At 51.8% G+C, this 18,206-nt stretch overlaps 3 protein-coding genes across 4 annotated transcripts; 2 read left to right on the forward strand and 1 right to left on the reverse strand.

Moving 5' to 3' along the window:
• The first annotated feature begins 1,856 nt into the window (after positions 1-1,856).
• On the forward strand, positions 1,857-8,942 carry LRRC43 (leucine rich repeat containing 43). The gene is made up of 15 exons (XM_062504660.1): positions 1,857-1,946; positions 2,022-2,276; positions 2,526-2,636; positions 2,775-2,914; positions 3,508-3,746; positions 4,350-4,525; positions 4,855-4,978; positions 5,173-5,312; positions 5,440-5,534; positions 5,777-5,993; positions 6,471-6,516; positions 6,625-6,756; positions 7,168-7,240; positions 7,818-7,869; positions 8,535-8,942. Exons 1-15 carry the CDS (start codon positions 1,857-1,859, stop codon positions 8,793-8,795), a joined length of 2,151 nt encoding a protein of 716 aa, XP_062360644.1. The 3' UTR covers positions 8,796-8,942.
• Positions 8,943-9,188: 246 nt separating this feature from the next.
• On the forward strand, positions 9,189-10,774 carry B3GNT4 (UDP-GlcNAc:betaGal beta-1,3-N-acetylglucosaminyltransferase 4). Its single transcript, XM_062504379.1, has one exon. The coding sequence runs from the start codon at positions 9,357-9,359 to the stop codon at positions 10,446-10,448; it is 1,092 nt and encodes a 363-aa protein (XP_062360363.1). The 5' UTR covers positions 9,189-9,356; the 3' UTR covers positions 10,449-10,774.
• Positions 10,775-13,586: 2,812 nt separating this feature from the next.
• DIABLO (diablo IAP-binding mitochondrial protein) lies at positions 13,587-17,443 on the reverse strand. 2 transcript variants are annotated; one of them, XM_062504381.1, is made up of 6 exons: positions 17,389-17,443; positions 16,625-16,739; positions 16,298-16,426; positions 15,314-15,424; positions 15,101-15,197; positions 13,587-14,212 (listed from the first exon to the last, which is right to left on the reverse strand). In XM_062504381.1, exons 1-6 carry the CDS (start codon positions 17,433-17,435, stop codon positions 14,004-14,006), a joined length of 708 nt encoding a protein of 235 aa, XP_062360365.1. In that variant the 5' UTR covers positions 17,436-17,443; the 3' UTR covers positions 13,587-14,003. The 2 variants fall into 2 exon arrangements, with proteins under 2 accessions (XP_062360365.1, XP_062360364.1); XM_062504380.1 differs by having other exon boundaries at positions 16,298-16,429.
• Positions 17,444-18,206: the final 763 nt, after the last annotated feature.

The raw sequence follows: 18,206 nt of genomic DNA on the forward strand, positions 1-18,206 counted from the left end.
CCCCACAGTATTTTTTTTTTTTGCCAGTGATAATTTTTTTTTCTTTTTTGAAAGATTACATCGAAAGTTGATTCAAATGCGTCTTTGCTGATTGTGATCTAGGTGCAGTTTCAAACTGACAGAGTGTGTCCTGTGTCATGTTTTTGACTAGGAGCTTGGGATGCTTGGCTTGACTATCCCATTTAAATCCTTGGGCTCTCCAAAGTGTAGGAGTTAGAACATGAATTCTTGTTTTATTTGTAAAAGTGGTTGGGAGCGTGTTATTGCTGCCCAAAACCATTGCTTCTCCTGAGGAATCAGTGTAAGAGTGGGCCAGTGCAGGGAATGAAAAAGGCCTGTGTGCAAGGTAGGTCGGGCCTCCAGTTCCATGTATAAATCCTTTTGCTGGATGCCTGTAAGACCCTGTTCCCAAGGGATGCTCAGGATCCCCTCTCCCCATCCCTGCCGCCCGTCTCTTCAAATCCCCTGAGGCTGTTTTCTGCTTCCAGTAATCAAATGCAGAAAATTCTCATACACACCAAAACAGAGAATAGGTGCTAAATAATGCCAAGGAAGGGAGGAGTTACCATGGCCTACTGGCAGCTACTTTTTATATGAGGGTTTTATTGTTATTCGGTGGGGGGAGAGAGAGAGAGAGAGAGAGATTTCTTTGTGCATGGTGTTCTTTAGGAACGTCCCTACAAAGGCAGTGGTGGGTACAGATGGCCCCTTTCAGGCAGAAGGGTGATCTTGAAGGGTTTCTTGTTTGGAAGCACCAAACCTGCAGAGATGCAGTTGGTGAGTGGCCCACAGGAAGATCTGTGGAAGGTGCAGGAGCTTGTACATTAAAGATGCCATTGGGTGCAGCCAGGGAGTGCTGGAATCTGGTCTTCCCCCAAGAGGAGGAGTATCTCTTCGTGCAGCACTGAAGGCAATGGGGCCAAGTTATTTTAAATAGTGATGAAAATAAAAGCAGCAGAACTTCTACAGCTTTGCTTTTCCACAAAACACAATTCACTGGTAATTTTCTTTCAAAGACTTTCAGAAGATTTTACTTCATTTTCTCCAAAGGTCAGCACTTTATCTGGTTATTCCACTCCAGGACATGCCATTATCTCATAGCCTGTACATGCTGTGCACATCCTTTCCGGTCTGTACATGGGCTGTGATAAGCTGCTGAGCTGATAAGGGAGCAGGTCAGCATCCGTCCTGTAAAACCCAGCCTGAGAAGTTCGGCTTTCCACCACGTAACCATCAGACACCACAGAGCAGCTGCGATTCATTTGGTGAAGTTCTGCTGACACATGCTGCTCTGTCAGCTCTCTAAAATGGAATTTGTGGCCATTGCCTCAACACCTATCGCTGGAAAAAGGAAATTAATCTCTGTGTGTGGAGTCCTGATGCTGACCTGAGACACAGCTGTGGCTTTTGTTCCTGGAGCTCACCTACTTTTTCCAAGTGTGGGAGCTGATATTTTCAGCCGTGAGTTTGATTTCTGATGGCCTTACATGGTTGTGTGGCAGTATCTTCCACGTAAAGTAGAGAGCTGGGCTTTCAGAGCTGACTGCTTCTTCCCTGAAACCTGAGCAGAACAGCACACAGATAAGGGAAATGGCAAATTCCATGCCACAGGTCCCCTGCCAGGGAAGAATGCTGATGCTGCACCCTACAAGTGCAGCATGAGGCCACCTGCTCTTTGCCTGCCCAGAACCCAGTGGGAACCAGAAAACCAGGGATTTATTCCCAGCCGGGTGAGCTTGGTGCTATTCCAGATCTGCTCCACCCTCTGCTCGGACAGTTTGGTTCCATGGCACCATCACCTAGCAACAGGGACACAAGCCACTGAGCCAGGGGGTTCCCTGCCAGGCTGGGGCTGGATGGCAGCACCCCACAGCATCTCGGCTGCTTTCCAGGAGTACCTGCAGCACCTGGGGCTGCAGGACTTCCCCTGTGGCCTCGGCAGCTGGGTAGGGGTCTGGTGGGGCACAGCCCTGGGACAGGGCCCTGGGCTGCAACTGCCTCTCCTCTCTCTCTGTCTGCAGAACAAATCCCACCTCAATGCCCGCCGGAGCCCCTGGGCAGAGCCAGCAGGGCTGGAGGAGGCTGTGCCTCCAGGAGAGGAGAGCCCCGAGGCACTGCTGGAGCTGCTGAGAGACCAGCACAGCCCCTGGGCACTGCCCCCCGAGTGCAGCCCCCAGGACCGGCTCCTGCGGGAAGTGGCGGTGCTGGCACCTGAGCTCCTCCATGGCTCCGGGATCTTCCAGCTTGTCAAGTCCCTGCGGATACTCGACAAGGCGGTAAGTGCAGCTGATGGTGCCCATAAAGCTGGAGGCCAGGAAACTGTGTTGGGGGGAAAACGTCTCGGGGAAAAGGACATCTTCCCATCCCAGGGCGTTCCCAGGTGCTGCAGCTAGAGTAGAGCTTCTCCCCACAGCTTCCTCAGGATGTCATGCTAATCCCTGTCACACAGATGTCACGCAGATCAACACGTGTCCATGTCACCCTGGTGCCTCAGGGACAAGTTGGCCAAACCCAGCTCTTTGCAGGTGGAGGAGGTGGATGAGGGTCTGCTGCAGTTCCAGCAGCTGGAGGAGCTCATCCTCAGTGCCAACCACATCAGCAGAGTAACCTCGGCCCACCTGCCCCGGACTCTGAGGGTGAGCAAGCAGGGTCTTGTGCAGGATGAGGCAGGAATTCCCATGTTGGAGCACAGTGGAAACCAAAATGTTCAAGGAGGTGCCAGGAACCCCCCTGGCACTGTTTCCCAAGGTGTTTGTTCCTTCTGTCCTGGGCAGGTCCTGGAGCTCTGCTACAATGCTGTGGGTGATTTGCAGGACCTGTGTGCTCAGCCTCCCCCAGAGCTCCAGCACTTGGGGCTGGGCTACAACCGGCTCTGTGGCCCTTCCCAGGAAAGGCACCTCACCGTGGATTTCTGGTAATGCCACAGGCTGAACATGGGCTCCTGAAAGGGAAAAGAACAGATGTGAACAGGTGACCTCAAGCCATGGAGGTGGCCCTTTTTGGGAAAATACAGAAGGGAAAATTTTGGGAAAATTCAGAAGGGTTGTTTCTTTGCTCTGTGTCTATTCCCTGTGCAGAGCAGTCTGTCTCATGCCCAGAGGTTGTCTTGGTCCTTAGCAAGGTGTGGAATGGAGACATGACCAGGGGAGCTGCCCTGACACCCTGCCCACCACAGTTCCATTTCCCTGGCCAGTTTACTTTTTCTATGTTTTTCCCAAAACCACTGCTGGAAGCCTGTAAAGATCTGAAGCGTAGACTGCGTCACCAAATGGTGCACTGAGGTCATCAATGGATGCTAAAAAAAATGTTTTTGTGTTGTGGGGCAGACTGGCAATGGACTGTATGACTCAGGAATTTGGAACTGGCCTCCAGATTTGATTCCTCAGTTCAACCCAGTTTGTTCTGGTGAAATAGGATTTTTGTTTGTGTTTTTGCCCCACGGCTGTAGCTTTCTATCCTCAAATGGGTGCTGGCTGCCTTACCTCCTTCCCTGGGTTCTTTCCTTAGGCCAAACCTCATCTCCCTTGACCTGAGCTTTAACAGCCTCACGGACCTGCCAGGGCTGGTCTCCCAACTGTCCACTCTGCAGAACCTCCACATCCTGCTGCTCCAAGGGAACCCACTGGCTCTCACCCCCACTTACAGAGGCTTCCTTGTGGACAGCCTGCCCAAGCTGTCCATCCTCGATGACATCCACATATGGCCTGAAGAGAGGCAGCAGTTCCATGGTCTGGCAAGGCAGCCAGGTGAGACCCTGCCTTTGAGCCTGCTCCTGCTGACCCCTGTGATCCAGGAGTGGAGTTGAGCTCTGTAATTACAGTCGTGGTAGTTTCAGCCTTAGGCTCAAGAACAGCCAATCCCAGTCCCAGCACTGCCTCAGTGTCCTGGCCTGCCTCAGCTTTTCTTCCCAGACACCATCTGGTTTCAGGCCATGCATTTCCCTCCCAAGCTGAGGCAAAAACTCTCTACTGGGGAAGGTGCTCACATGGTGCTGCACTGCCTGCACACAGCAGTGTGCCATGACCCTGACTGGGATGAGAGCAGGAGACTGGGGACACCCGGGATGGGAAGCCTTTCTTGATGGCCCCTACTCAATGAGTTTATGTGCTGGATGTGCTTCTTGGAGACTCTAACGTCGAAGGAGCAGAGCAGCCAAGCCAGGAGGTGTTTGTGTGGCTTTGGAGTGAGTGACCCCAGGTGGCAGTGGTTTGTCACGGCATTTGCACAGGCTGGCACCGAGGAACGCCGGGAGGTGGGGCATGGGACCTAGAGGTTTCTGCTTGCTCTGTTCCTTCCTCTCTCTGGAAGTGAAGTGCTGCATCTTCATGGCAAGACTGTCTTCCTTTCAGAGCTGATCAGGAGTGAAGCACGAGTGGTTGTGAGCATTGGGGAGTTGAAGGGACTCCCTAATCCCGAAGCTTTTCAGGAGCTGGAGGTTGGCTCCGAGGGTCCAGTTATCACCTACAGCTACTGTGTGACCTACGAGTTTGCAGGAGAGGAGCTCGAGGACAGGGGCAGCCCTGAGGTTGGTGCTTGATTATGCTCCTAGAAACAAGCAGCATGGCAGGTCACAGCAGGGGGAACTGCATCTCCAGGCTATGAGCTGAGGGGCCTGGCGTGGGCAGGAGCAGTGCTGGGGACAGAATTCCCATGTGGCTGCATCCAGCAGGACAATCCCCAGCTGCCCACATTCCATATCCCTCTCGGGGAGCCCAGAGCTCTGCACATGGGACTGTACTCACAACCCCCCTCCTGCTGACTGTGGCAGACCTTTTCCCTGGCACTGAAGTCCCTTCTTCCCATGAGGGTGGGCTGGGGAATAGGATTTTGGAGGCAGAACCATTTCTGTTCCAGGGAACAAAAATCCACCAGAGTCCCACAGTGGCCACGCTGGATATGGACAGCTCTGCTCAGGACACAGGAGAATCAAAGAGCCATCAGGAGCCTGTAGCCACAGAGGAGCCCAAGGCCCACTCTGGTAATGAGGAATTATAGATCTTCTGTCCCATGTCTCAAGGCAGGTTTGTAACTCTTTGTGGGGTGTGGTGGTATCAGGATTGTCTATCACAGTGCCAGCTGGGCTGTTCCTGGGACTGATGGATAAAGACCTGGTACCAGCTGTGTCCTGGGGAAAGAGAGGCCTCCTCTGAAATTTTTTGTGTCCCTACACAGCAAAGGTGTTTGCCACCCCTGGACAGCCCTGGGCAGACACCATTGACTGCAGCTACAGGAAGGAACACCTTGCCAAGGACTTGGTGGGGCTGAAGTCCTACCTGGAGGCTGGAACGATTGTCTCGGTTGTGGAGGAGAAGGTGAGGGTGTGGCCGAGCTGGATGAGGGGGGAAGAGCTGCTGGGAGGCCCAGCCAGTGGCATCACATTCCCTCTGGGAGGCAAGCTGGGATGGCAATGACCCTGGGCCAGCTCCCGTCTCCGGGCAGGTGCTTTCATGGCCTGTGGATGCTGATGCAGAAGAAAACACTGTTACAAATAAGAAGGAAAGACAAGAGCTGAAGAAGAACGGTGCAAAGGTAGGGTGCTGGGAGAAAACAAGGACCAAATTATATCTGAGTTGTAAAAACAGTGATGGGAGAACAAGGACCCTTCTTCTCCTGGGTCAGTTTGGTGTGTCAGAGTCAGGTCTCTCCCAAAGTCTCCCCTTTCTGTGGGGGGAAGGCAGCAGCTGTTGACACACACCTTAGCCAGGATGCAGTGGTGGGCAAGGGCCTGTCTTGGGGTTACTTCTCTCTGATAAAGGGACCTCAGCATTCTGCTGAGGCCTGACTCCATGTCCAAGGACAAGCAGAAAAAGAAGAAGCAACAGCAGCAGCCATGTGAGTTCCGCAGCGACCCTCCCATTCGGAGCACCCTGGGCACTGTGAGGGTGACCTTGGAGACCCTGGTGGCCACCAAGGACCTCGTGGCAACTGTGTGTGATTTTGGGATCCTGGTCCCTGAGAAATCACCGGTTCTGGAGGAGAAGGTAAAAAAGCATGTCCGAGGGCAGGGTTTGCAGGCTGGGGTTCAGCAAATGTCCTTTCTGGTCTGGGTGTCCATCTAGTCATCTCTCAGTTCTTCTTTCCCCAAAATGGGGCTAAAATAACCCTGCCTTACCACCATCCATCACTGCTGGTGTGGTTATTTAAGGCTGATATTAATGAGTACTGCTACTTTTTCTGGGCCTAGGAAAATAGATGAGTTTATTTTTCCATTCCAGAATGTGTAAGCAGCCACTCGTGCTTCCTCTGGTGCTCTGTCTCAGCATGGCAGCACATACCAGCTGTACCAATTTTCTGTTTCCTGGATTCTCTTCTCTGAGCAGCCACTCTGCTGTGCTCCTGCTCCCCCTCACCTCTTTCCTCTGTCCCTGAAATCCCAGTGACAACACCCAGATGATGACAGCTATCACAGGACTGAATAAGGGCAGTGAGTTTCAACACAGCCTTACTGTAAACATCTCTCTCCACAGGAGGTAAAAAAAGGCAAAGACAAGAACAAAAAGCCCAAAGCAGAGAAAGGTGAGGCCAGCAAGAAAAGCGAGGCATCTCCCAAAGCTGACAGGGGCTGGAGCAGAGGGTGGGGCGTGTGAGAGAGCAAACAGGAGCAGGGCCTGGCCACCCTGCCAGCCCCAGGAGCAGGGATTTACTCACATCCTGAGCCTCAGGCAGTGAATACAGACATTGACTACGGGGCTCTCGGGACAGACACAGCCTGGACTCTTCATGAGTCGTCGTCTACACAAGCACCGACGGTGGGCTGTGAGACACACACCTACAGCACTCTGTGCCAGGGGAGAAGGGCAAAGCGGACTTTTGGGTGAGAAAAGTGTTGCCGGCTGTGTCGGCTGCCAAATGTGGGCGAGCAGCTGGGCGAGGCTGCCTGGGATGCATAATGAGCTCCTCATCCACTGCCAACTCGCATCTCCAAGCACTTTGCAGAGGGGATTATTGCTCTCTCTGGTTTGGAGATGAGATGCACAGAGAGAGCCCCAGGTGCCCCAGCCAGCCCATGGCAGGGCTGAGAGCAGATCCCAGTCTGCTGTCACCCATGAAGAGACCAGCCCGACCTCGCCGGGTGTGTCCCCTGCCCCCCCAGTGCGGAGCTCAGGGCTGCTCAGCCAGCAGCTTTGCTTAATCTGCCAGAGGCGAACCTCACCCTGCCTCTTGCAGGTTATTTTTTCAGCAATCTTGGTTTTGACTGCAAAAATAGCAGTGCCAACACATCGGAGGGGGAAGAAGAGATGTAAGAGCGGGAGGAAGTGGGAAGTGGGAAGGGGTGGCCAAGCAATGCTGAAAAGCTGCTCCTGGGTCAAGGAGGGCCTGGAGAGGGCCAGCACTGCTCAGAGCTACCAAAGGAGCTTTGTTTCCCTGCTCTGGCATCAGATTTAAGAGTGCAATTAACCCATAGAGCTCCAGGCTGCTTTCCTGTGCCTTGTCACCCACAGCAAGGTCCTCATCTTTGGGGAGGCTCTCAGAGCTCTGCAGTCCTGGGCTGTGTCTGCATTCAGGGAAGCCTGTGGCCTCCCCCAGCCATCTGAAAAGAACTCCTCAAATTGCTGTTCCCCACAAGAAAATGTGTATTTGCAATGTACAGTCAGCCTGTTGCTGAAGCAGGTAGCTGCTGTCAAACAGCTCAGCTTCAGCAGTGGTTGTTTCTTTGTTTCTCCCTGGTGTGTGGTCAGTGCGTGCAGGAGCTTTCCCTTAAGCTTGAATGAATATGAAAAGTGCTATTGTGTGCACAGAAGTGTTGTCACTGCTGCAGGAAACCCACAGCAATTAGAGATTTGTGCTTAATTTGGTGTCCCCGTGTGCCTGTGCAGGTGGGGGCTGGCTTGGCTGCACTGTGAGGCCACTGAGTGCATCTTTCAAAGTGTCAGTGCAAAATTCACAGTGCCTAAAAATGAGCTGCCTCACAGCTCTCTACACCCACTGTCCCATCACTAGACCGTGACACACCAGAACACCCGAGTTGTGGCTTTTGGGGGTGCTGCTTGAGCCCTGCTGAGCTCAGTGTCTGCACATCCTGCCTGTCCAGTGAGTCACCAGCTGCTCCGGGGCTGTTTGACACTTGCTCATCACCTGGGGACCACACACCTCCTCGGAGCTGTGACAGTGGCCATGCCCCAGGGGACAGGGGACTGCTCCCAGCCCTGTGTCCAGCGGGGCTGTGCAGGGACCGGCACTCTCACAGCCGGGAGCTGAGGCTGATTTGCATCCCTCGGTCAGCAAATGCACACAAATAATAAGTCTTCTCAGAGGAATTGGGATCACTTCCAGACTGCTCAAAGAGGAAAGGCAGCGGGCTTTTGTCACAAGTGAACCATTTGCCCAGACACTGAAGGATGTCTTCAGAAGTAGTCTCACGTAGGTCTCATTTTACCCCACATTTGATTTTCCAGGATTTTTGAAATAATTTATTTCTGCATCTTTATTTTGCCCTAGGGCAGTTTCACAACAAAAACACAAGGCTGCACCGAGGTCAACTGCCAGCCTAAAGATGCTTTTTGGGCTTATTATCCAGAGTCGTATTCAAATAGATTTCCCTCGAGGCTCAGTCAGTGCTGGCACCCTTGCACACTGCTACTTTTAGGATGATTTACTCTCTCAAGACAGTGATAAATATACTTCTTATCACAGGAAAAGGAAAAAACAAAGACACTGCTGAAGTGGAGGTGGGTCCAGAGCTCCAGCAGGTGCCGCTGATGGTTCAATTCCAGATGCAGCTGCTTCGGTGGCCCTTGGCATCCAGCACCCAGAGCCAGGAGAACGTGGCCATGGCAGTGGGAAAGACTCAGTGATGTGTCCATAGCAGAAACGTGAGTGGAAATAAAGCACACGGGAACGCTGCGTGGAACCTGGTTCAGCTGAACGGCCAGAACTGGGAGATGTCCCGGGGTTCCGGGTGGTTCTGCAGGAGCCGTAGCGGGCAGGGGGTGTTGGGTGGGTGTGCGGGGTGTAGGGTGGGTGTGCCGTGCCGGGGACACGCTGCCCTGGTGCCGGTGCCAGCCCCCCGCATCCTGTGCCCGCGGGCGGGCTCGGGAGCTGCGGGGCGGGGCGGGGGCGGCGGCAGCTCCCGGTGAAGCGCGGAGGGAACGGCAGCTCCCGGTGAAGCGCGGAGGAGGCTCCTCCGCAGAGCGGGGCGGAGGTTTTTCCGTGCGGGGTCACCGTGGAGTGGCGGCTCCAGTCCGGTGTGTGCGCCCCCGCGGGACCGGGGGCTCTGGATTATCCTCACCGGCAGCACCGGGTCCTGGTGAGAACCGGGGGGAAGCACCGAGACGCGTCCCAGTCCCAGGTCGGGTGGGACGGAGTGGCTCATCTTCATCTGCCCACCCGGGGCTGGTCCTGCGCCGCATGCTGCCATGTATCCCAGGATTAAAAGCCTCGTGCTTTACACCTTCTCCATCACTCTGCTGGCCTGGGTGCTCTACATGAAGAAGGAGGCGAAGTTGGCAGCATCGTCAGCAGAGCAGAAAGTGGATGTGGTGGGTCACAGACTGGAGTCTTCAGTTCTGGACAGCACTGAGCGCAGCAAGTGTTTGCCGAACTTGACCTTTGCCAATTCTTCTCTCACTCTCCCGGAGCCTCACCGCATCTTCTTAACCTACAAGCACTGCAGGAACTTCTCGGTCCTGCTGAGGCCTTCCAGGTGTAGCAAAGAGATGTTCCTCCTGCTGGCCATCAAGTCTTCCCCCATCAACGTGGACCGACGCGTGGCCATCAGGAACACGTGGGGCAAGGAGGTCTCCATCAGGGGCAGGCGGGTCGGGCTGGTGTTCCTCCTAGGGCGCTCCGAGGCCAAAATCCAGCTGCAGCCCCTGCACCAGCTGCTGGCTTACGAGAGCCAGGAGTTCAATGACATCTTGCAGTGGGATTTTGTTGACAACTTCTTCAACCTGACCCTTAAGGAGCTGCATTTCCTCCGCTGGTTCACGGAGGACTGCCTGCACGCCAGGTTTGTGCTGAAGGGTGATGATGATGTGTTTGTCAACACTTACAACATTGTTGAGTTCCTGCAGGACCTGGACCCTGAACAGGATCTCTTTGTTGGGGACGTGATCGCCAACGCCCGGCCCATCAGGAACACCAAGGTCAAATATTTTATTCCAGAGCCCATGTATGGAGCCACCTTCTATCCTCTCTATGCAGGAGGAGGGGGATATGTGATGTCCAGAGAGACGGTGTGTCGCCTCCAGAGCACTGCAGAGGACATGGAGCTCTTCCCCATAGATGATGTGTTTGTGGGAATGTGCCTGGCAAAGATGTCAGTGACCCCAAGGAACCATGCTGGCTTTAAGACTTTTGGGATCCAGAGACCTCTCAATCCTTTCGATCCATGTTTGTACAAGGAGCTGATGGTTGTGCACAGACTGAACCCGACAGAGATGTGGATCATGTGGACACTGGTGAAGGATGACAGCATTAGGTGTGCAGTGTCAGTGACACACAGCTAAAGCAGGGGCTGGAAAAGGAGCTACTGATGAACCCAGTGGGAGTGTGGCTGGTGACAGGGTACTTGAACTAAAAATCAGCTTGTGGTAGAAACGTGTCCATTACTAACAGACTGCACCGGAGCTGTCGTGGTTTGGTTTGCAGTGAGTCTTTTTCTGTTGGGGGTCACTTGAAGCAGTTGAATTGTCACAGGGTGGCTTGTGGCTTTGTGACACACAGTACAGGGGACTCGGCTCCTTCCAGCCAGACTGTGCCAGGGGAAGTCACAAGTGCCAGTGCCACCTGCACTGGTGTGTGACTGCTGGCCAACGTCAGTCTCATGTGGGGAAGCCAGCAGTGACTAATAAGTGGCAGAGCATTTGAAATTTACTTGAAGGCATGGAAGAAAGGCCAGTATGTCCTGCTGGGTCTGCTGTCCCAGGGCAGCAGCCCCACAGCTCCCACCGGTCAGCAGGAGAAAGGGAGTGGAGTAGGAAAGGAAAAGCTTCAAAAAATTGAACACAGCAGTGATGATGATCTGAGGGACTGGGCTCTGCCTCTGGCCTTTTGGCTTTTACAGAAACAACAGGTTTACATGCACTGGAAACTTTAGCACAAACACTTTCTGGTCTGGTTTGAGAGGAGCCATGTGTCTTGAATAATCACAGTGGTAGGAAGAGTGACTGTAGCTTCCCATGTTGTGTGGGAGGTGTTTGATTCGTTGTTGTAATGTTGTGTATAAATAAAATAGTTCTGAAAAGTATTTACATGGGAATATTCTTAGGTCTCCTGAAAGTTAAGAGCCCTAAAAGCCAGAGAAGGCTGAAATGGATACTTACCTCTTCCTTTTCTGTGAGATGTTCTTTGCTCTGTCCAGACAAGATGCATTGGCACAAAAGGGATTAATCTGAATGTGCTGGAGTTGCTAATTTGAGAAAAGATCAAATACAGAGCTACGTTTTGGTGGTACTTCCGTGAGGCTTATCAGTGTCTTGCTGCTAGAGCAGGAGCTGTGGATGATCAGGAAGCGGCCTGGAAGCCTTAGGGGAAAAAACAAGCAAATGAGTAGAGGAAGTGTGTGATTAGAGAAAGCAGAGCCCTTTGTGCTGTGCTGTTGTAATTGCTATCTCTAGTGACAGCTGCCCAGTATCCATCCCCCACCAGATGGGAGCTGGAGCTTTCAGAAGTGCCCAGGAAGCGCTGGCAGGAGGTTCTTGCTTGTCTATAGACAGGGACACCCTGAGAGCAGAGGTGTGGGAGCTCTCAGTGGGATGTTGAGGGACTGCTGGTAGGATGTGCTCCCTTGGCCCTCTGCAGCACCTGGGGTAGCTCTGACTGAGCCTCAGGGCTGAGCCAGGCTCTTGGGGCAGAAGGTGCCACCTCCCAGGAGCTGTTTTCTGTGCCTGGTGTGAGTAGGGGTTTGTCTCAAAAAATTGGTGGGTGTCCATCCTCAGGGTGGTTCTGTGCAAGTTGTTACTGTGTTTTCTGGCTGCAGCTCCAACAGGGTTCATTAAGTAGCTGAAAAAGTGCCTGTGTGTAGTTTGAGGTGTGCTGGCTTTGTAAACAAGGCTGAGTGTCAGCAGCAAACCCCAGGTTCTGGGCACAATTCTCTGGGCACTGCTGCTGGTTCTGGAGAGGGGAGTGCACAGAACGGGCACCGTGGTGCCCTGTGAGCTGCTGTGCCAGCGCTTCTGCGATCCACTCAGTGATTCCCAGTGTAAACTCAGGAGCACAGAGCATGATGTCATGTCTGCTGCAGGCTTAGGTGTGTGGGCTAACCCCCAGTTGGCAGCTCCCACTTCCTAACAAAGGTGAGGGACTCCCTTCTGCCCTGTTTTGGGGGTGATGTGGAGCCATTCATGCTCATCACCCTCACTTTGACTTGGCTGAACTGACTGGTTGGTTCCAGTCACATCAGGCTGGAAGTGTGTGTGAGCAGCTCTCGGGCAGGAAGTGCAGGACCAAGAACTGAAAACAAGAAGTGGGGTCACAGCAGGGCTGGGAGCAGGCCCTCAAAGGGGAAGAGGGACTTTCCTGGCTTTGCAGGCTCCTGGCAGTGCCATGCAAAAATCTGAGTAGAGCTTCTGTGGCATCCTGAGAGGTACACAACTTGTTTGTGCACTCAGGTCAGGGGCTTGGCAGATGTTCTTCAACAGCAGGAGGTACCAAACGAGAGCAGTTGTGGTTAGAGGTTGATCTGAGGGTGTATTTGGCTCCTGAGAGCTTGGCTGTGCCACCACCCAAGTAATCCTTTCATCACAGGGTTTTTTTTCCCTAATGCTCCAGCCCAGAGCTGTGTTTGGCACAGCAGACACTGGCAGCTCCCAGACTGTGCCATCCTCCTTGGATACAGGAGCACCCAGTGAGGAGCAAGGACAGATGGTTTGTTAATTTTCTTACTACTTAATCTATAAATTAACAGTGCTGTGCACCTGAAACTGCGTTTGTTGCAAAGGCAGCCAAAATGAGACAGAGTTTATGCTGCAGGTAAGAAAATTCCTGGTCAGACACAACTCAATTTAGTAACATCAACCTTGACACAGATGCAGTGCATCAGATGCTCGTATGTGGTGAAAAATCTTTGATTAATATGTGTTTTCTTACACAACCTGGCAAATGGGGATTAACTGCTTCCAATCATCAGTGAGAAAAGTTCTAGTGGGTGCTGTTCTACAAAGTAAATTTCACACCAGCTGTCAAGTTAAGAAATGAACACAGTGAAAGATACCTTTGGTTTTGAAACCTGCAGTAAAACATTAAGCTTGCAAAAGAAATAATTACAATTATTTCCTGAAACTTGCACTGGGAAGCATTCAAATATGTAAAATTCTTTTTCTCAGTGCTTTGTAGAACAGTACACAGCAGCTGCCAAAACAATTTAGTTTATAACCACAGTATCTTGAAAAATCAAACCTCCCCTTTGCTTCCTGGGGAACCTCCCCAGACATGATTTGTTGGGTGAAATAAGTTGCTGTGCTGAACAAAACTGCACCAAGAGCCTGGGTGACTCCATGGGAAGTTCTCAGCTCCAGAGCAAATATTTCCCCTGACTTCAGCTCAGTGTAATTTGGTGCAACTGCCGACTCAGAGTTAAAAACTTCTAAATTCAAGTAGAAAGCAGGGCCTCATCTCTTCCCCAAATGGACAAACCCACAACAAGCTACTTTTGCACAGTTTAATAAAACCATCTCCTCACAGATATCATTTACTACTTCACAGGTTAAAAACAAGGATTTTTAAATACACTTCTCTGGCTGATCCCTAATGAGCTCCCACAAAAACACCAAGGGAGCAGCAGGACCCTCCAAGCAGAGACACAATTACCACCAGACCATCCCTGATAACAGTCTTCACATTTGCATAGATAAACATTTAAATAAATGAATCCAAAAGTATTACAAACAAGGTAAGTTACAAACAAAATCAAGGCCTTCCAAATACTTGATTTGTAAAGCAATCCTTTTTTTGGGGGAAAAAAAAAATGGGATCACAGGCTTATTTCAGCAGTTTTACACTGTCCCACACTTAAGAGCTTGGGACTGTTGAATTTGTGATTGAGCCCGAGAGTTCAGTTCTGTTCAGTCCTCCCGAAGGTAAGGGTCATCATCTGTATTTCCTAAAACACCCTGTGGCAATGAGGAGTCCTCTCCTTGGGTTTTTATGAGCTCCTCTGTCTGAACTTCAGCTAATTTGGTCTCTGCTTTCTGGGACAGCAGCCGCACCTCCTGCACCTGGGATTTCATCACCTGGATGTGGCTGCGGGCTGTCACTGAGGCCTGGTCTGCACCTGGAGGGAAGGATTGACACACTGGGTTAGAGGAGCACTGGACAAACCTTCACCTAAGGAAATGGATGGGATTATTATCTGCTCTGCAGTGTTGTGGTGGCTCTTGGGCTCTATTAATGCTCAATGCATTTACTGTTCATTTACCTCAAACTTTTTGTCTGCTTCGAGATGTCACTGCTCCCTTGAATCCCCTCATCCCAGTGGGATACAGCTGGAGTTGGATAGGAGTGATCACTTCGTGCCAGTAGATTTGAGAGCTAAGCCCAGCCCAGTCCTTGTGTGCCAGAGCCTTTCAGTCCTTGTCCCATCCTGGCACCTACAGCAGTGGGAATACCTGTGGTACTGCTGAATTCCCACCATTCTCCTCCCATGCTCCCACCTACTTTGGAGTCTTTTCCAGGCACTTAAGAGAATTAGGATGTCTCTGTATGTTCACTGTTTTCCCTCCCTTCTCCACTCCACAAACCAGTCCATAACTCAGTCTCAGAGTTCTCAAATCTCTCCAGGGAGAAAAAAAACCAAAATTAGTATCTTTTCCTTTTTTAATATAACTAAATCCAGCTGGAAAGCTCTACTGGACTCACAGGCAGCCTTGGTTCTGTGGCTCCCAGAACCGTGTTTGAGCCTTGCATTTAAAAATAACTGAACTCTTTACTCAAATATCTTTGGCCATGGTTGTCTTGACCTAAACCACATAGGAAGTTTCCAACCTAGTTCTCAGAACACACTTACAAACTCGCAGCCAAAACCAGAATGTACGTGCTTAGCATCTCCAAAAAACCAGGCAGCAGCTGTCGGTTGTGGTGTTGACTGAATGTACATCGTGTGTCTGAACTGTGCTGAGAGAGGGAGAAGGGGCAGGGGCTCAGTGCTGCTGCTTGTGCTCACCTGACTGATAGGCAGCCTCTGCCGCCATCTCTGAGAGCCGCAGCGCTGTCATCCAGCTGGATTCCAGCCTGAGGTATTCCTGCTGCTTGGTGGTCATCTAGGAGCAGGAGAAAATCAACAAGGGTGCAACAGACTCGAGAGCTCTCCTGAGCTGTGCAGAGCAGTGAGAGCAGAGTTGGAGAGGCAGATGGTGAGGGAGGATTGTTTGCTTACATCCACTCTGGCTCCTATGACCACCTGCCAGACTGCATCCACCTCTTCCGAGTTCATTTTCCCAAGGAGATTTGAGTATTGCTTGTAGAGAGACACCAGGGTATAAACCGCCTGTGAAGGAATCATTTTGTAGTTACCATGCCTACCTGCACAGCTCTGGTGTTGTCTCATTCTTACCTGGTGTTAATTAGCAAAATTACTCTTCATACACTTGATATACTGACAAGGATGTGAACTGGAATGCAAATACTTTACTCAAATTGGCACTTTATTTGCTAAGTCTGGTTGTTTCAGACTTAAGTATACCGCATACCATTCTTCTGATGGAACTCAGTTCATGACCTCAGGAAGGCCGAGAAGGGCAATAAAATACCCAAGAGCAGAGAACTCAGTACACAGGTATTATAAATAACTGTTAGGAGTTTCTTCAGCCCCAGTTCTGAGTTCTAGAGTTCTTTTGCCCAAGTAAAAAGGACTTCTTACAAGAGCATGGAATGACAGGACAAGGGGAATGGATTCATGCTGACAGAAGGCAGGGTTGGATGGGATGTTAGGGAAAAATTCTTGGCTGTGAGAGTGGTGAGGCCTTGGCACAGGGTGCCCAGAGAAGCTGTTGATGTCCCATCCCTGGAAGTGTCCAAGGCCAGGCTGGACAGGGCTTGGAGCAACCTGGGATAGTGAAAGGTGTCCATGCGCATGGGACTGGATGAACTTTAAGGTCCTTCCAACCCAAACCATTCTGGGATTGTATAATTTTAACCCAAAACCAACAGTTTAACAAAGTTAAAAGTAACTTCCAGCACGGTGTAGAACAGTGACCCCATAGCTCCTGAGGGACCCAGTATCTTTAACCCCCCACACCTCTTTGGTTAAATTAATTTTGCAAAAGCCCGTTTTGAGCGTGGTTTAAGAGGTGTAGTCAGTGTCAGAGCAGCTGGCACTGCCAGCAGTGGCTCGTGCCAGGCGTGAGACCCCGGAGCTCACCTTGGTGTACTCGGTGAGCGCCTCGATGAGCGCGTAGGTGGTCTGGGAGAGCAGCGTGGCCGTGCTGTCTGTCACCAGGGACACAGCTCTTCTGATCAGGGCATCGTTGCTGAGGGACCCCGAGCTCTGCTGCTGCAACACAAGACACCCGTGTGACCTCCTCACCGCCCTCCCTGCGGACACCACTCCAACACAAAGGTGAGGAAAAGCCGCGCCGCGAGGCCGCACGGCCAAGTTCTCCCTGAGGATGCAATCCCAGGGGGAGAACCGGGACAGACAGGTGGCTTTGGGTGTTAAACTGGTGCAAGGAGGGGGTGCTGGGGGTACCTCCACGACAGGGACGGCGCACAGGGCCACCCCCAGCCCCACGGCCTGGTGCCACTGCCCGCTCCTGCCCACGAGGCCTCGCTGCCGGACACTGGCCAGGACTGGGAAGCTGCGTCTGGAAAAGCAAGAGGCAAAGTTTAGAAGCAGAAGCGTCCCTGTGTGCAATGGGAAACAGGAATCAAAGAGGAGAACACCACCCAGGAGCTGTTCAAGGCATACTTGTCTATGCCAGGCTTCTATGATGTATCTGCGTGACAGTGGATGAGTAAGTTTGGGTAAGTCCGGTTCAATTTTCGTATTATTGTTTAATCATAAGTACAAGAAAAGATAAGCACAGTAACTAGTGCATTATTAATACTTCCAGAGAGGAAATATATGTTAGCTGGTACCAGCACGCTGCTAATAGTCAATAATACTGGAAAACAGGTTAGAAAACATGCTTAAAAGTGGCGTGTCGTACATGCAGGTGAGAAATTTGACAGGTTTGTTACAATCCAGTGACACTTGGGTCTCTGTGGCCAGTTTTATTTACAACTCAAGCTGTGCAAATGCCCTGGGGTCAGGGTCTATCACGGAAATACTCGAGCGGAAAACAAGAAGCACAGAGCAATTGTTGTTGTTGCTTTACAGCAATTTTTATGAAAACAACCCGTCGGTTTTCCTTCTTTTATGCCATGTGGTCTTTAACCTAAAGCTGGCGGGTAGGGGTGGAGGTGTGGGCAGCGCGTTTCCCCCTCAGCCTCTCCCCCGGCCCGCCGCGGTACCTGAGCACCGAGCAGCAGCTCCGCAGCCACCGCCCGCCCGCCGCCATCTTGGCCCGCCCGGCGCACAGGAAGTGACGTCACCGCGCACACCTGCGGGGGCGCGGCGGCGTGAGCGGGGCCGAGCAAGGCGCGTGCGCAGAGCGCGGGCGGTGGGCGCCGGGCCGTGAGGGCAGTGGCGGGAACCTGAGGCGGGAGGGAGCGAGCGAGAGGTGTCCGCAGGGATGTCCGAAGGTGTCCCCCCGTCCCCTCCGCCGTCACGGCCCTGTGGAGCACAGGTGGTGTTGGGAGACACCTCCTCCGTGTTTTAGTCGCGATGCCCAACGTTGTAAGGGTCAGAAATAGGCAACAATTTGCCCGGTTGCTGGGAGTGAGGAGATGATGAAACGGGGTCTTGCCTAATTGTTATAAAATGCGGAATGCGTAAAAATTCTTTTTAAGAACGGGGTGTTCTTTGGTGTTTGATTCTTGTAGCTTTCAGGCCTGATAACAAGAATATTTAGTCCATGAAAGAGAGCAGCCAACAATTTTTGAGTGATGTCCAGGTGTTAGAAAACCAAATTACTTGGTGGTGGAATTCCCTTGGTAAGGTTTAAGGCTTGATATGTTTCAGTGATATTAGATCTGGGAAAGGTGAACAAAACTTGGTAAGAAGGATTTGGACAAAAGGAACGTGGAACTTACGGGCTATGAGGACACTGGGCAGAACCCCCAAGATAAGGAAGAAACTAAAAAAAAACATAACTTTGCAACTGTGTTTACCCAGCTCCACGGGGTAAGAGTATTTATTTCAGCTGGGACAGATCATGAGCAGCTCAGAG

This window comes from Cinclus cinclus, chromosome 17 (genome assembly GCF_963662255.1).
Source record: "Cinclus cinclus chromosome 17, bCinCin1.1, whole genome shotgun sequence".
Classification (NCBI taxonomy): Eukaryota; Metazoa; Chordata; class Aves; order Passeriformes; family Cinclidae; genus Cinclus; species Cinclus cinclus.

Coding starts and splice junctions, on each gene's coding strand:
- B3GNT4 (XM_062504379.1), top strand. CDS start 9,357: ATGTATCCCAGGATTAAAAGCCTCGTGCTTTACACCTTCTCCATCACT.
- DIABLO (XM_062504380.1), bottom strand. CDS start 17,435: ATGGCGGCGGGCGGGCGGTGGCTGCGGAGCTGCTGCTCGGTGCTCAG. Junction 15,198..15,313: donor TCATAGGAGCCAGAGTGGAT/GTAAGCAAACAA, acceptor TCCTGCTCCTAG/ATGACCACCAAGCAGCAGGA. Junction 14,213..15,100: donor AGAGGCTGCCTATCAGTCAG/GTGAGCACAAGC, acceptor CCTTCCCTCCAG/GTGCAGACCAGGCCTCAGTG.
- LRRC43 (XM_062504660.1), top strand. CDS start 1,857: ATGGCAGCACCCCACAGCATCTCGGCTGCTTTCCAGGAGTACCTGCAG. Junction 2,915..3,507: donor CACCTCACCGTGGATTTCTG/GTAATGCCACAG, acceptor TTCTTTCCTTAG/GCCAAACCTCATCTCCCTTG. Junction 3,747..4,349: donor TGGTCTGGCAAGGCAGCCAG/GTGAGACCCTGC, acceptor TCTTCCTTTCAG/AGCTGATCAGGAGTGAAGCA.